At 48.3% G+C, this 16383-nt stretch overlaps 7 protein-coding genes across 7 annotated transcripts; 2 read left to right on the forward strand and 5 right to left on the reverse strand.

Moving 5' to 3' along the window:
- Positions 1-906: 906 nt before the first annotated feature.
- Positions 907-1494, forward strand: N7481_007461 (uncharacterized protein; the record flags this gene model as incomplete). The annotated part of the gene is made up of 2 exons (XM_057266680.1): positions 907-1220; positions 1341-1494. The coding sequence occupies 2 exons, from the start codon at positions 907-909 to the stop codon at positions 1492-1494; spliced, it is 468 nt and encodes a 155-aa protein (XP_057120881.1).
- Positions 1495-2010: 516 nt separating this feature from the next.
- On the forward strand, positions 2011-2304 carry N7481_007462 (uncharacterized protein; the record flags this gene model as incomplete). The annotated part of the gene is made up of 2 exons (XM_057266681.1): positions 2011-2059; positions 2123-2304. 2 exons carry the CDS (start codon positions 2011-2013, stop codon positions 2302-2304), a joined length of 231 nt encoding a protein of 76 aa, XP_057120882.1.
- Positions 2305-2535: 231 nt separating this feature from the next.
- Positions 2536-4740, reverse strand: N7481_007463 (DNA cytosine methyltransferase; the record flags this gene model as incomplete). The annotated part of the gene is made up of 3 exons (XM_057266682.1): positions 2536-2965; positions 3039-4551; positions 4668-4740. The coding sequence occupies 3 exons, from the start codon at positions 4738-4740 to the stop codon at positions 2536-2538; spliced, it is 2016 nt and encodes a 671-aa protein (XP_057120883.1).
- A 1923-nt stretch (positions 4741-6663) lies between these two features.
- N7481_007464 (MFS transporter) lies at positions 6664-8440 on the reverse strand (the record flags this gene model as incomplete). Its single annotated transcript, XM_057266683.1, has 2 exons — positions 6664-6966; positions 7025-8440. 2 exons carry the CDS (start codon positions 8438-8440, stop codon positions 6664-6666), a joined length of 1719 nt encoding a protein of 572 aa, XP_057120884.1.
- A 679-nt stretch (positions 8441-9119) lies between these two features.
- Positions 9120-10373, reverse strand: N7481_007465 (sugar phosphate isomerase/epimerase family protein; the record flags this gene model as incomplete). Its single annotated transcript, XM_057266684.1, has 7 exons — positions 9120-9243; positions 9305-9480; positions 9535-9637; positions 9694-9852; positions 9910-10047; positions 10102-10198; positions 10268-10373. The coding sequence occupies 7 exons, from the start codon at positions 10371-10373 to the stop codon at positions 9120-9122; spliced, it is 903 nt and encodes a 300-aa protein (XP_057120885.1).
- An 812-nt stretch (positions 10374-11185) lies between these two features.
- N7481_007466 (glutathione-independent formaldehyde dehydrogenase) lies at positions 11186-12831 on the reverse strand (the record flags this gene model as incomplete). The annotated part of the gene is made up of 8 exons (XM_057266685.1): positions 11186-11342; positions 11600-11978; positions 12034-12048; positions 12104-12150; positions 12191-12230; positions 12291-12565; positions 12629-12654; positions 12712-12831. The coding sequence occupies 8 exons, from the start codon at positions 12829-12831 to the stop codon at positions 11186-11188; spliced, it is 1059 nt and encodes a 352-aa protein (XP_057120886.1).
- Positions 12832-15229: 2398 nt separating this feature from the next.
- Positions 15230-15985, reverse strand: N7481_007467 (polysaccharide lyase family 20 protein; the record flags this gene model as incomplete). The annotated part of the gene is made up of 1 exon (XM_057266686.1): positions 15230-15985. The coding sequence occupies one exon, from the start codon at positions 15983-15985 to the stop codon at positions 15230-15232; it is 756 nt and encodes a 251-aa protein (XP_057120887.1).
- Between the last annotated feature and the right edge of the window lie 398 nt (positions 15986-16383).

The raw sequence follows: 16383 nt of genomic DNA on the forward strand, positions 1-16383 counted from the left end.
TGGTCGGCGTTGTTGAAGTTGACGTTGCGCGGGCCGGGGGAATTTGCGGGCTTGGCATCATAACGTCATGCATATCGGAGAAGTAAAGAAGACGGCGACACTTGGAATTTGCAACATTTACAACAAAGTACTAATAACAATAAAGATACGATAATTTGCACAAACTTGAAGTTAGTTTGCGGAAAATTCTAGCATTCAGGCATTTTCTAAGATGTGTCTAAAAGCGAGTAAATACTCCAGTCTGATCCACCTTCAAGTTCGGGTCCCCTTTCTCTGTCGATATGTATTCTACCAGAGTCATATACTCCAAACTCTTCTCGACCGCTGGGCTAATTTCACTTGTCGCAAAAAGGGAGTTTTCTGTTCTTTCTTCTTTGTCGCCGCAAAATTGCCACACATTTTCGTCAAACCACTGCATCACGGGTGAAAATGGATGGTCAAATTCTGCGTCTTCAATATCACTTCGCAGCATTCACATCCATTGGTCATTACAAACACGTCTGGTTGGGACATTTAATTTTTCGCTCACAATGTCACAAAGTGCCAAAGCATTTATGCCATCGAGACAAGCTAACAAATCGGATTTGTAGTCATTCGGGTAGAAGAGGACATCTGAGGCCAGCTCGGACACCTGGTCAACCCCAGCGACCGTGAGGTGACCAGGCTCCTCACTCATAGCTCGAGTTTGAATGATGCTGTACACAAATCTCCAGAAGAAACCTTCCGTATGTGCGACGCCTTCTTCTCGTGACCCTACGATAAAACCAGGGGTCACTGTTCGAGCTCTCGGCGGCGCGGATGATTCTTGTCGATCTAAATGTTGGTTGTATTCGTTGACGAGAAGCTTTGACATGAATTTGTCTGCTCATATCCGGACGCAGAAGCAAGCCTTTTTGCAATACTCGCATGGGATTCCTGGCCTGGAGAAAGGTAACTACCAGAGACGTAAATGAACGCTGCTTGACGATTCTTGCGGATCTTTGGAGCTCTCCCTCAGCTGCCGATATATTCGGTACTGGAACAACGGGATCTTCCAAGGCTGTGATGCTGGGTGGTCTTGCGATGAAAAGCAAGTGGCAGCTTGGAAACCATGGGATTCCCGAAAGACGACCAAATGTGATCATCGGCTACAACGCGCACATTTGTGTCAAGAAGTTTGCCGATTACTTTGATATGGAAGCTCGATTGATTCCAGTATCCGAAAGAACAAATCTTTCGGTGTGACCAAAGGAAGTGAGGAAGTGCATTGATAGTAGGACTAGTACGTCACTCGGCCAGTATTTATTTTGATCAATCCATGACCTAACCTTCTCAGTTGGCGTGTTTCTAACACTTGGGAGTACCTACACCGGCCACAATGACCCAATCGAGAAAGTTTCCAAGATGTTAGATGAGTATGAGCGCGATACCGGGAGTGATATCCCCATTCATGTCGACGCGGCAAGTGGGGGATTTGTTGCACCGTTTACCTCAAGCAATGAAAATTTCGTTTAGTATGTCACCCTCAGCACTTCACTTGAAGCTGAAGAATGTTGACACTTTCATAGGAATTTCCGCCTACCACGCGTGAAGTCATTCAATGCATCCGGTCACAAATACGGAGAAGCTCCTTTGGCTGTCGGCTGGATAGTCTGGCGTGAGAAAAATGGATTCCCAAAGGGCTTTTGCTCGAGTCTTCATACCTCCGCGGAACGCATACTGCCTACACCCTCAGCTTTTCAAGGTCTAGTATTCCGGCAGTCGCATAGTACTATCAATTTCACCAGAAGGGGTTGACTGGGTACTCCAAGCTTATTAATCGATACCTCGACATTGCGAGATCATTGAATCTGGAATTAGAGAGCACTGGATACTTCAGCTGTTTGAGTGGAGTTCATTTGCCACGTCAAGTCCAGCTTTGTATTGAAAGTCCCAGCTGCCACAAGGCAAATCCTACAATGAATCCCGGTATCCCGATTGTTGTATTTACGCTGTCCGATCATGCCAAGAAAAAAGCAACCTGTACTTGACATGTCAGTTCTGAGCGACGCGTTACATAAGATAAAGTTTTCGGTTCCACGTGAGTCCTTCAATTTGTAAATTGAAATATTTCTGCGAAACACACTAAGAAAATATTTTGCAGATTACACGATCAAAGGTTGGGGCAAAGATGGCTCGGATATTGACGCTATGAGAATTGTCGTACGCGAGGATCTCACCTTGGAGATCATGCAAAAAACGATGAATGTGATTGTGGATGTGTGGAAATATGACCAGCAGATAGAGCAGCCATCAGAGCAGACTCAAACTGTGAAAGAAAATTGATCATTCGCGTGATCGTAAATGGCTAGGATATCCAGTCCAGCAGCTACTCTAATAGCTATCTATCTTGCCGATATGCAGTCTTTCTTCATTTGATGACTGGATATTTAGTCATTCAGATGCTCCGCCTTTCTTGATGGTGAATGTAATATCTAAGCTTTCGCTGCTTTCATGTGCGCATGTCCAGCCCCTCGTACCCATGTTCATATCTAGTCGTTATCTCCATCACACATTTCACATTCTCATCTGTCTGTCCACGCGTTCGAGCAGGTCAGTCTTCTGCAAAGACTCCTTAGCTGCCTCGTAGATTGCCCTTGCAGCCATAGGAGGGAATGCATTGCCGATCTGCTTGCGGGCGCCTGTCTTGTAGAACTGATAATCTCGTGGAAACGTCTGAAGGCAGGCGATCTCCCGATCTGTGAATGTTCGTCTTCCATCAGGATGATAGTTGTCTTGTCCACCAGCCGTGGTTATTGTCTTCGCTTGCTCATCCCAATCCAATGCCTTCCGGTACTCTCTCGACCACCGTCCCAGACGAGTCGCCACGTCGTGATTTGGCGAGTCGATAGATAGGTCGTAGATAGCATCGCGGATCGTTCTGAGTCTAGGCTGGCCTGGGCCGCCGTAGGTCGGGCGAGGGAACTCGCAGAGACTTTCTCCTGGTCTAAATATCTGTCAGTTACCGGAGTCATTCCAATTGAATGATCGTGGAAAAATAATATAAAGTGTGAGCTTACCCTGCAGCGATGAGAATGAGCCGTTTTCGTATCTGCGGCACTCCGTACCCGCCCAGCTTGATAACTTCCCATCGCACCGAGTATCCCAGCTCAATCAAATCCATTATGACCCGATTCAGGTTGGGTCTATGAGCTTCGTGCTCCAGACCGAAAGTCTCTTCCATGGTCAGAATGCGAGGCCGGACTCTTTCGACTGCTTGCCGAATACCTATCAGACAGGCGGAGTTGCGGTCGTCGTTTTCCTCGTTGTTGACCGTGTGCGCCGGGGAGTAGGTCTGGCAGGGTGGTGAACAGTGCATGATATCGACTCGCAAAAAAGGCATCGGCTTCTGGAAGAACTGATGCGCCTCCATTCTTCGGGACTTGGTCTCATTCCCCGGAAAGTTGAGACTGTATGATTTCATCGCGTACTCGTTGATGTCGAAGGACCACTTGATTTTCAACCCTGCCTGCTTTGCCCCACAAGATGCACCCCCGGCTCCGCAGAATCCGTCACCAAAGGTATACGCATTCTGGCCTTCCGATGTGAGGTCAATCAGAGTTGATGAGGTGGGTGGGGACGGTGGTGGGGTTGGAAGAATGTTATCGAGGTCAATGATCTCAGGCGAATCCTCACGCCGACGCTCAATGGTTTCAATTATGGCACCGACCTTTCCTTCACCGAATGGTATGGTGGGCCCTCTCCATCTCTCACGCAGTTGCTTGTTGGTGAGTCCTCTTCCGGGGTCTGACTCCTCGATCGTCAAATCTCGAACCACCCAATTCGCATTTTTCACCGGGTTTTCATGATTTGAGTCACGATAAGAGTAGGATACCTTCAGACGACATGTCCGCACTCGAGCCTTTCCCCATAAGCAACGCTCATTGGTGAAGACGACTTTGGTAATGCCAACCACCTTGTCAGGTAGCACTTGACTTGTCCGTTGAGGCACCCAGACGAGCTCGTTTCGGGCATGAGGGATAATATTCGGTAGTTTGTTGTTGTTGAATGCCTTTGGACGAAAAAGCCGGCGGCCTTTGAAAAGAATACGGTGGCCATGCCGGGTGATCTTTTCTATTCGGAAAAAGGATTCGTCTTCCAGCTCTAAGTCCAGGCCAACCTCAAATGTGACACCATCTGGTTGGAATTGCAGGCCCTTGATCAGAATGCTCTGAATCAAGCGAGGCGGGCTACCCAACCTTCTCACTGTGTTCTCACTTTGTTCCGGCTCGGGCCCCTTTGTAAGATCAATAGCGCGCTTGGATGGCTTTCTGCCATTTTTATTCACCCGTGCTCTGTACCTTGGCCCCTGCTCTGGCTCGGGAACCTGGCTCCTGGTCTTTGTGTCTCTGCAAATGGCGGCTTGGGTGCGGGAAGGAGGGCCGTCGGATGAAAATAGCACCCGCTTTAGTGATTTCAGGGCCTTGGCCGGTATGAGACGCCTCTTTTGGGGTCTCTCTATCTCAGGGTCTTCCGAGTTCAGAATTCTAGGACGCTTTCGTGAGTTCGAGGGAGGTGGTGTGAGGACGGGGGCTCCAAATGATGTCGTCTGTCTTGCTATAGAGGTCAATCCACAGATATTGTCGGACCTCACAGCTGAGATAAATTCAGTAGTGCGTTCCACGGACTTCTTTGATGGTATGACTTACTTGGAGTAAGGGGAATTGGTAGCTCATCACGGCGAGGGTCTTCCAGGGTGAGATCAACAAAGGCACGCTCCATGGTTTTGACAGGGTCTCAAATCGTTGTTTTGCTTGTATTCCTCAAAGAAGACAGGTCGAGGCGGAATGGTCAGAATATCAACAGAGTATTACTGTCAAATGCTTTCCCCGTACAAGACGAGTAAAACAATTGGGGTGAGTTATGAGGTCGAAGGGTTGGTGAGGGGTGGGGGAAGGGGCGAAATGGAGAAGGGACAGGGACACTGAAGTGGGAGAAGAGCGATTGAGAAAGGGGAGGTAGCCGGAATGAAAAAGTGAGTGGGAAAAGGGCTTTTAGAAGTTTTGTCAAGGGTCAGATCTGGGGCGAGGATCTTTCGATCATGTTCGAGGTTGTCAGGGTCCGGGGGGGGGGGAACTGGCGATCTGAGAAGGAACTTGGGATAATAGAATATTTTCTATTTCAAAAACTCACAGTTCTAAGTCATACATGGGCCAAGAAGGCTTCTAGGTTTTTTCTGGGTTTTCTTGAGATGATGGTGTTCTTGCTGTGATATTTTTTGATCTCTGTGGATGCCCCGGACCTGGGACACAATTAAAGGTTTATCAAAGGTTCTCCTCACAAATGTAACAAAGACTTCTTGGACCATCTCTTGTGCCGTATTTCAACGTGGGCATATAATGCAAGAGTATTTATCAATGGAATGACCTCCCACAAAGAGACTAAGCACAGGTGACACTCACCCGCACTTGTATTGGTGTTCATCATGTTCATGTTCCCTCATCGAACTGGCTTTGTCCGTGAAGGTGCAAAAGTCTTCCACCTCCCAACAATACATTTTCATTCGTTCTTTCTTGCCTAGTCAAAGAGTAATTTTTTTAATCTAATTTAGGTTTTTCGCCTTTAAAGTGCAGAATTTTAAATTACTCAACAGCAATCTGGGATACGCCTTGCTAAAAGGGCTTGGGCTCCACAACCTAAGATAGAGTATACCAAGAGCATTCATGCAATTTTGAAATGCAGTTATAATGGGGCTGCTAGCTTCTATCATTATATGTAGACCATGCGCCTATAATATTGAACTTTTTATTTACAATTCACAGAAAGAAAAAGAACTTGAAGCGTGACCATTATTTTAGAGGACACGGTGACCAAGGAAATAGCGCATCCAGGGTTGATGTCCTTTTAATGTTGCCTGAAAATCTACTCCATGAACAGGGAATGCGGAATAAACCCAGGCAATATAATAAATAGTACTAGTTTTCAAGGTTGTAATTTGGTAGCTAGAGTACTCAAACCTCGCGCCGATTTTTAAGGAGTGAGTACATGAACACGAATCTCTTCTCACTAAATACAATCCCCTCCGACTGGACCCACGTGGAACAGACGGGCCGTGCCGAGTGCGACCTGCAACCCAACCCGATCCTCGGGACTGTACAGTGGTGTTGCAAAAGTTTGAAACCCCTTGGTGACCGCCCTAATCTCTGCCTTCCCAAGGGGACAAGTAGCTACCTGAGATGGAAAAAATTAGCCAATCTATTCCATCTCAGGTAGCTACTAATCTGCCATTAGAAGGCAGTTAGAAGGTTTCAAACTTTTGCAACGTCGCTGTATTACCAACCCCCCTTCCGATGAAATACGACTCGATGAAGGGAATATAAATGACTATGTAGTGAACGTACAATAAGGACGGGCCCGCGGGTAACACTTTAATTGCTCAAGATCTAATATAATAATAGGGAGCATAGCATAGTTGTACGAGGTCGATAGTCAGACAGCCATCCCAAAATGCGTCTATGTCCAATGGGAAGTGGGAAAAAGGAAAAAAGTAGCTGAAAAACACGCTGAAACAAGAGAAATGCTTGGTCGATTCATCGCGAATGAGCAAATTATGGTAATCGGAATGCAAGGAGAAGGCTGAGGAGGAAGCATTGAGTTCGTCAAGTCATGTCGGCGGATATGTGAAGCGCAGCGATCGGGTAGAAATTAGGCACCGTTGGGCTCGTCATCATCCGACTTGTAATTCTCATCATCTTCATCGCTGTCTTCTCCCCAGCCATCGGCTTCCAGTGATCGACCTCGGATACCAAAGCTCATCAGAAATCCGATGAAAGAAACTATGCCAAAGACACCGAAGGCCAGGGCTTCGCCCTTGGGCTGAATCTTGGAGGTCAATGAGAAAAGGCCTCCGGAGAGGAATGGGCCTACGGCACGTCCAGCCGCGGAAAGAGTTTGTGCAAGGCCGTTGAGAGCACCAAGAACTGCATGGTTTGGAGCGGAATTTGTGATCTAGTAGCGGTGAGTAAGTGAAACCAAAAATTATCGGGATCCCAAGAAAGAGACTTACCAGCAAAAGCGCACTGGTTAGACCACCAACCGAAGCAACAGTCTTGACCAGTAGCACCAAGCAAAGCTCGACGGCCATCAGCGCAGACTTTCCTGTCAACCCCTTGCTCTCCTCGCTCTTATATCCAACAAAAGGCATGAGGAGAAAGGAGAGAACAAATCCGAAAAGACCAGCGCGGTATGACCAGCGATTGCCCATCTTATCGCGCAGACGGTTGAAAATGCATATCTGGAAGATAATCGTGACAGCACCAGCAAAGCCTTGGGAGAGGCCGATTTCAGATGGTGTCAAGTGACGGCCAGCGGGTGGCTTTGCCTGCGCGAAAATTGGAAACAGGGAGTTGAAGGAGACATTGCAAAACGCAAAAACGAGATATGTTAACAGCAACAAGACCGTGTCCCGTGTGAATATCTCATCCCAGGTCAATTCCTCGTGATTGCCAGCTTGACTTGACACCTCGGATGCGGAGTCCAGATCGCTGTCGTGTTCGTCATTGTCGGTACTGCTGTGGCGGAAATGCGGGTAAGGAACGGCTTGGGGTACGCGAACATAAGTTGGCCTTGAAGCAAATCCCGTGAACTGCCAAAGCCAGGTGAAAAGGCTGCGAACCTTTTTGCCAATCTTCGGGAGGGTGTCTGCGTCCTCCAAGCTTTCGTCCAAGTATAAGGCGGTGATTACCAAGTCCAACAGAAGAATGGCAGCGGAGACGAGGTTCGGCGCAAGGTAAGGATATGTGCTCTTCTTTCCGGTAAACGGATTGCGCTCGAAGACCAGCAATCCTCCCAGTAGCGGGCCCGTGATACCTCCAACGCCGTAAAGAACTGGCAAATATGTGAATGCCTGCGATTGGTTGCTTCGGTCGGTAATCTCGCCGAGACAGGTCGACACCAAGCCTTGATTGCCATTCACGATTCCCATCATCGCCTGGACTAGGATCGCTTGCCAAAGGGTCTTGCAAAATCCAAATGCAATGAAGCATAGCGCCGTCAAAAAGGTTCCAAGTAAAATGACCGGCTTGCGACCAATGCGATCAGACAGCGAACCCCAAAAGTAATTGGTTGCAAGCTGCGCCAATGCAAAGGCCGAAGCGATCGTTCCAACGTATACGCCGACCTCAGACGACTTCACCTCGGGGAATGTGGATGCCATGTCGGGAAGGTACGGACTGATGGAATTCAGTGCGGTCTGCTCTGCCAGGGCGATTATTGCCAGCACCACCATTTGGCGTTTGGGCAATGGTGAATGCTGGCCGGTTTGGTCGGGCGATTCATTGTGCGCATCGTTGGAACCTTCACCGGAGGATCCCGACTGGCCGGAATTGGGTCGCCCACGCGACTTCGGTGGTGGGGTATCAAAGGTCTGGTAATGCTGTGTAGAGGAGCGGCGTTTGATAGCAGAGCGATCTGTGGCCGGCATGGTAGTGAATAAAGATGGAGTTTAAGCCCGGCGGCCGCGGTTTGGAATCCGCCTAGGCTAAAGCGAAAGGAACTGCAGCCTGCGGTCGACAGATCGATCGCAGGCGTGACTGATTGCGTCGAGTGTGATCCGGTGCACACTGGATGGGTATTGTGATTGAAGGGCTGGCAATGTCCAGTTTCAACGACAAATAAGGTGAGGGCAGAATGAATGGTACAATCACCAAATGGTCACTGTCTAGCGGGTTGGAGAGGTTGGAGATCGGAAGTCGGAAGTTGAAGGTTGGCGGGCCTGGAAGGTCTGGAAGGATGAGGTAAGCGCGGAGTGGCTGAGTCATCACATGTCGATCTCCGCTGGGGAAACACTTCCCCTTGATCGTCATTGGTATTTCTAATATCCTCGTCTCTCACTGGCCTGCTAGCACGGACGATATGATACAGGACTGCAGCACTGTAGCCATGTCGCACCGTTCCTGGGAGCTTCTCAGCCAGCCTCTCCGCCGCCCGGTTATCGGCATTCGACGATACTGAATTACTTCTAACTGGGAACACTGAAATTGACCGCGAGGGCATTGAAGTATTGTTTATTTTTCTACCATTGGATATTTATAAAAGTGCGACTATCGTGACGTCTAATCCGCCAGTACGCCCTGCCAGCCAATCTAGACGCGATGATTTCATCATATTAAAGCACCAGACTTTTTCTTAATGATCTCCTTGAAAAGAGCTTCGAGACGTACCCCTTCTTCGTCTGCCACAGTTCCATACGCCTTGGCACTTCCGTATGGGTGGTAAGGGAAGGGACTGAAATATATCCAAAGTTAACATCGCCATCATCGCATGTGGTGCTGAGGAACCAACTCACCCGTATTCCGGTACGAAGACGAGGTTCGCATCGGGGCCGTTCCTTTCAAGGTAGCTCTCGATGATCTTGGTCCACAACCTTTCCATACATAATCTCTCTTGTTCGAAGACAGGGTTGAGTGGCTCGGGGCATTGCGATGCCTGTGTTGTTCCGATTCTCGCGTGAAGGTGTCCCACCTAGGCAGCTTTCAGTGGCTTGACCATGCAAGGATTCTCTTTCTTTTCACTTACGCGTGGGATAACCTCATCTAGCAGTGCGCGGTCCTCGTCGCTGATGTCCAGAATACGCTCGCAGCAAACCATCCAGTGGGAGAAGTCGGCGGTGATCTTCAACCTTCGGTGTGTCAGTTTTTCAATATGTCGCTAGGGCCTTGATCGTTAGATCCTTACTCAGGAACAGCTCGGAGAATTTGTAGCGAGTGGTATGGTGTGGAAAGCGATCGATTGCGGTGGGTCTCATGGAAGACATGACCGGTCAGACCGAGCTCCTTGTCGACTTGCAGGGTGCCCTTGTAGAATTTGACCGACTCTTCGAAGGTCCATGTGTCTCTATATCTCCGGTAAGTATTCAATTTGGACAAGCAAATTAGCTCTTTGAGTCCTTACTGTCCCGATTGGAAGTTGATGGCAACCGGTCGTAACACCGCCGTTGATTGGAGAACATCGCGGTAGTTTTGGAGATGGTTCTGGGCATCTAACCCAACGGGTCGCGGACCGACGTATCCAACCCAGGAACTATGGGCTCTGTTGGACCCATATTAGGTCTCCGGTACTTTTCTGGGTTTCGAGGAAACTTACAGAACACTCATCTCCAAACCAACCTGGTCTAGCAGTTCTCTCAGGCGCGGGAACTCGGAAACAGGGTCCAGTTGATGAATATCTATCTCAACGCCATCTTAAAGGATACCCAAAGTCAGTCAATTATTTGAAAGCGACGATTTTGCCTTATCGATAGGATGCGCACATACTGTAACCGTGCTTCTTGAGCTCCGGAAACCAGGCTTTCCAATTTTCAAGACGGGGCCCCCCTTATCCACTCCCCAGGTTGTTCGATGGCGTGTGATTCCCATTCTGCAGTGTGTAATTATCAACTTGAAGTTCTCCAAAAGTTTTGCAACGGTTGGAGCTAGACGCGACCAAATTTATTTATCACTTTCATTGCGCTGGGATCTACATTTCGCCCAGATCGAGGCAACGCCGACAGTGCCCAAAATGGGAATAATTTCCGCAGGGAAGAATGGGGCACGGCTATTGATTCGCGAACTGTGAATGGTCAACCTGGAGGCGGGTGCGGCGTTTTTTAACACTTTGGGGTAGGGTGGGTCCTTCGTCGGCGAGCTTTGCCTCGTAGAATTGATGAATCCCTCCTTGCTCCGCGATCTTATGTCAAGAGATGCGGAGAAGAGACAGGCAGCTATTCACATCCCACTTTCCTTTCTTGCGTTGTCTGATTACCCCACACTTGATTGCGTGCTAAATTTAAGTTGAATTATTTTGATATGGAGAATATCACTCTTAAAACTAGCCTCGGAAGCTTGGAATCACACTGTTCATACACGAATACGGATACTCTGCGATCCACAAGTGGCCAAGCTGAGAAACCAGGCTATTTTTTACCATAGTATTCAATGCATCTTGAGTATTCAAGACAGCCAATTCTGTTTTCAAAAATATATATAAATTATCTATAAATATCAAAACCGCGTGGTTTTAGCTACTTTTCATTAAAGGACTGCCAGTCGGGCCAACAAGGTACAAGACTACAAAATATGAGAGAAAGAATATTTCATTCTGGTATATAGCCGGTAAGGCTAGAACTCGGGCCGATGGGCGGCAGTATTACGCTTAATCATGGGAATTATTCATTCACATCTGCCGCGCATCAGAAACCACCATTGGGGTGCAGTAAAACCTTGGTGAACCCGTCTGATCTTTTGTCGAACTTATCGTAAGCCATCACCGCATCGGCCAATCCTAGCTCGTGTGATACTACGAAGCTAGGCTTCGCTTTTCCGGCGATTATAAGGTCTCTCAGGTATCTGTTGTATGATTTCACGTTACACTGTCCGGTACCGATAGAAAGGCCCTAGACGAAGAAGACAATCAGGATTTTGTTCTCATGAAGCCATTAACCTTGCCGCATATTCAAAAAAAAAAAAAAACTTGCCTTCTCGAAAAGCTTTCCAAAGCTCAAACTTATCATTCCGTTTGCAGTGGCAGGGTCGGCGGCACCAGGGTCACTGAATAAATGTCAAAAACATGAAGCAACCAAGTATGAGTACAACGGAGAACTTACCTAGGGACATAGAGGCCCGGAATTCCCAGTCCGCCACAAGCACGAGTCACCCGAATCATGTTCTCAAGAACAATGTTGGCCTTCTCGGAAGATCCATCGGAACCAACTGCCTGGTAGCCGACAGCGTCGATAGACCGGTCAACCTCTCCCCCGTTATGCTCGATAATCTGGTCAACTGCATCGCCCTTTGTGAAATCAATTGCAATGCACCCAATCTTCTTCGCGGCTTCCAATCGCTCGGCGACACGATCAACCACGTAGATGTTCGATCCTCCTCGCAACGCAGCCGAATACGCCGCCATCAGACCAACAGGACCGGCGCCGAAGACAGCAATACTTTCACCTGACTTGAACCCGGAAATCTCGACACCGTGCCAGCCTGCGAGAACGTTGTAAGTCATGGGGGAAATGTAGTGCGGAAAGGTATATCGTACCGGTGGGGAAAATATCTGTCGCGCGGATTAGTAAACGTGACCAAAACGCAGATGTTGTTGCTCGACATACCTGCAAGAAGAATGAAATCGGACTCGTGCTCCTTGCCTGGGGGGGAGCTTCAGAGCATTGAAGTCGGCATATGGGATACGAATATACTGTGCCTGTCCTCCGCGGTAAGGACCCATGGCGACATAACCTGCAACTTGTTAGAAAACCGCCGTAGAAGCCACATGTAGTACTATGGATATTCCCTGACCGTATGCGCCACCTGCGAATCCGGGATTGACACCAGTGCAGAAAGCCGTCTTTCCCTCTTCACAGTTGCGGCAGCGGCCGTCGGCGACATTGAATGGCATCACAACGCGGTCGCCCTTCTTCAATAATGTGACTCCCTCTCCGAGCTCCTCAACAATTCCCATATTCTCGTGTCCTTTTGTTTTATTTTTTTTAGTGATTGTCGACAGTTGGTTCGGCGTGGACATCTTACCGAAAGTTATTCCTGGCTCCGCGGCCGTTCTCCCTTCGTACATGCTAAAGACAGGTAAGTTTCGCGCGTCGAAAAGTCATCGCTCTATCCCCTTTGATTTGACCTACTGCAAGTCTGACCCGCAGATAGCAGCCTGTATCCATGGTCAACTCCTGCGCTTTTCACTAGCGAAACTCAAGGTATAACTCACAGTGGTGACTTTGACAATAACATCATCAGGATGCTGCAGCTTTGGCCTTTCCACCTCTTCAACGCGAACCTTGTAGGGCCCGAGGTAGTTCAATGCCTGCATGGTAGTAGCGGACGTCATTTTGAGCTGAATGGACAATGTCGAATTTTTGGGAGGGTTTTCTCTGGCGGGCGAGTCGCGCGGGGTATTTGGATTTATTTGTACGATCAGCTTAGAATGGTGTCCAACGGCAAATGTCAAAACGTAGTGGTATGACCCTCCGGTGATCCTTAGACTTTTTCTATGTTCTATGGATGCGGGGCGTGTTGCGGCCGTGAGGGGAAATAACCCCCCCCCCCACCGCATTCGACTCGGGCAATATTGCCCGATCGCCGAGTTTTACTCAACTAGTTCACTCTACTTGGGGCAGAATTATTCACTTGGTAGGGGTTGCTCAATATGTCAGAGAATGCAGGGGTCAGAATTTCGTCGTTGTTGTTGTGGCTATTATGGACGCTCCTGATATTGTGGTTATGGTGGTGATTGATGGTTGGATACTTGATGAAGGTAGTTGATACTTCTGGTAGGGTTACTCAAGTGAACATGTAAAGAAAAGTAATAATAATAATAATAATAAAGCGAAGCTGAGATAGTTCTTGATACGGTGAAAACGATATCCTCTCTGCGTATTATGCAACGCCGAAAAAAGCAGCCTTGAAGCAAGTCGGCCACGTCGATCGATCTATTTTCCAGTAGAGCATGACCACAAGATCGCTGCTTGATGCTGTCCCAACGTCTCGCCTTGGACTCGAACTGCTCGGCGAAGCCAGAGGCATGCCAGATTTCGCATAAGCGGAAGTGGGCGTCCGGGAGATCTCTCGCAGGGAGCGATTTGTCTTCGTGGCCGGCCGCCTGCTGGAGAGTGATCAGGGTGCCGTTGTGGATGTGGGAATGCAGGAAACTGTTAATGCGGGGGTACTTCTTCACGCTGTAACAGTTCGCAGTCTCTTAAAGAGATACAATTTAGTACAAATCTTTCCAAGTTGCTTGGTCTTGGAAGCCTTATTCTTGGTTCAAGGGCGATCCTAAACGCCCGAAACTCTGTGTGCATTACCTTGTACATCGTCATACTATTCTCGATCGCATTGATATTTGATGCTCGGAATGTTTTGACTTTGGGAAATGCTGTGTAAAATATGCCCATTGACAGCAACATCACGTTGATCGTACTCAAATTAGCATTTTGTCACACATCTGCCTGGCAACTTGGGTATTTTATGGTACCTTGTCCCTAAACCCCCACCTCGAGAGAAAGGTATGATGTGGTGAGCTTCCAGTTTTCCCCACAACAGGCCCTCGACCGCGCCTTGTTCGACCCATTCACTTTCCGATAGTCTTGCGCTTGGGATACAGCGATAGTTGTCCCGGTTGGTGCAGTCTTCCACCAATTCCGAAGAACGCTCTACCGGTTCTGCTAGCTTTGCGACAACCCTGTCGATACTGGCCTGTCGCCTGTGGTGTGGAGATGGCGTTATACTGAAAGTCTGCTCGGCAGAGATGTGAGCCTGAAGGTGTGGAGGATTGCAAGAAGAGGAGCAGCCAGGGGTTCATGCTTGACAAAGCTTCTACTTCCCTTTGGTTGTCCCTTCCATTTTTATAGCGGAAGGAAGGGGAGCATGGCAGGAACGGCTCTCGAATTAAAACCTCAGTAAACCTACTTGGGCTCCTTAATGGAGCAGGTACCTTACGAAAGGAAGAGCGGCCTGCCGCATTCTATGATAGCGGCAACCGGCTCAGTAGTGCTAGTAGTTAGTGATTCCGGAGCAAAGGCTTTCTAGTCTACTGTTTCAATACACATCCATCCCATTGGATCTTTCGTTCGATTTTCGAATCCTCCCTATATCCAGTCGAGTAGGCTTATTGGTAGTTTCTAAGGTTCCTAACGTCAGCTTGGCTTTACCGTACTACCTTGGGTGCTACTAGGCCACATCGCCCTATCTGCCATTTATTCAAGAGGTCCCTTGAAGGTTGCTTTACTAGTAATATCATTGCCGATTATGTACAGCCCTTGGCAGTTGACAGGTACAGACGATCAGCCGAAATACCTCTGGCAGATCTAACGAGCTGGCTGCTTCTATGGAGCATGGCAGGTCAATCTTCCTTTCCGCCATAGTGACTGAAAACTAAAACCTGGATAGTGAAATATTCTAATTATCAGACCATTCATTTCTAGTTGTTTGGCATAGGTAATAGGGCCGTTGATAGTATGCTCTCGAATTTCCTGGATCTATTGGTTGGGCCTTTGGTGCTACAAAAAATACAGGGAATGGAACTTGAATATGCACGTGTCAGATGATAGAAAACCATATTGGAGATAGTCAAGATCTAATTGGGGCTTGTCTGGCTGCAAGTGAGACTTGAAACCCAAGGCATCAATGAGCACTCAACCATTGAAGAAACTGTCCTCTTCCACAACGGAGTGAGTTGCCAATAGATCGTGTCCCAGAAAAAGCCACGATCTGGGCTCTTGGGGAGAGGATTACCACTGGGCGGGGTCGGCATCCGCAAAAACGGTGCCTGCTGCGATCTCATCGTACCAAACTTGTCGAGTGCCCTGTGTACCCTTCATGCCACCATCATCATGCCAGCCATTGGCATAGAGTCCGACGCGGAACTGGAATGCACGATCATCTTCGATAGTGGTGCTGATATCAAGTTTCTCCAGAACCTTCGTACCATCAAACCACAGTTTAAAGTAACCAGTACCATCAGTCTTCCAGCTGGATTGAATCTCAATCTTGTGCCACACACCAGCTGTCACGGTCGCCAGATTGGAAAAAGTGGTGATCTTCTGTGCACAGATGGTCCCGTACTTGACTCTGGTATACAGCTGATTCCCGACAAGCCACACCATACTGGAAGGCATCCAGTCATCACAGCCTGTATCGGTGAAGTCGGCGATGAATTGAGCGATGTTATAAGACTGGGCTGGAGAGAACTGCCAATTCTCCTGCAGGCGGAATGTGAAGCCGTAGAAACCTGTGTCGCCGCGCTTATAAACATTGTTCTTGACGACCTCGGAGTGATATCTTCCGGTATAGCTGGAGTCGTAGACCTGGGTCATCTTCAGGGCGGTTGGACCTTCATAATAGACATTGGTCACTTCCTGGACGGTGCCCGAATGCTCTTTATTCGTAGCATCCCAGCCCGCGAGTGTTCCAGTATTGCTGAATATCTGAGTAGCCTGGCTATTCAGAGCAAAAATGGCCACAGCCAAAGTAACTTTCAATTTCATCTCGACAGTTGCAAAGAGCCTTTGTGTATTGTATAAGAATTGGAAGTTTTTGGAAGATGATTGATACTTTTTGGAATTCGAGATGCGATGACGATGCTTTTAAGACACTTCATCTGACGCTTACTTTTATAAATCTGCATCTCAATTTCTGACGTGTGATACTAGATTGAGTTAATGGTATCCAGATTCCTCTTGATCGGTGGGCCAACTTCAGTTTTCGGCGTAGAGTGAAACGAACAATCGCTTAAAGTGGGGCTTCTGCATAAGTTGGCCCAATGTAGTCGAATTCTATTCGAGAAATCACAACGCTAATAGGATCGATGTCACATTTCGGTCGGCACGCTTTTCCCTCAATAACATCATGCCAATTTCCCGCTGTTCCCGCCGCCAAGATCCAG

Source organism: Penicillium waksmanii, assembly GCF_028829765.1.
Source record: "Penicillium waksmanii strain IBT 27052 chromosome Unknown utg000007l:1.0-4314555.0:1.0-4317578.0, whole genome shotgun sequence".
NCBI classification, from domain to species: domain Eukaryota; kingdom Fungi; phylum Ascomycota; class Eurotiomycetes; order Eurotiales; family Aspergillaceae; genus Penicillium; species Penicillium waksmanii.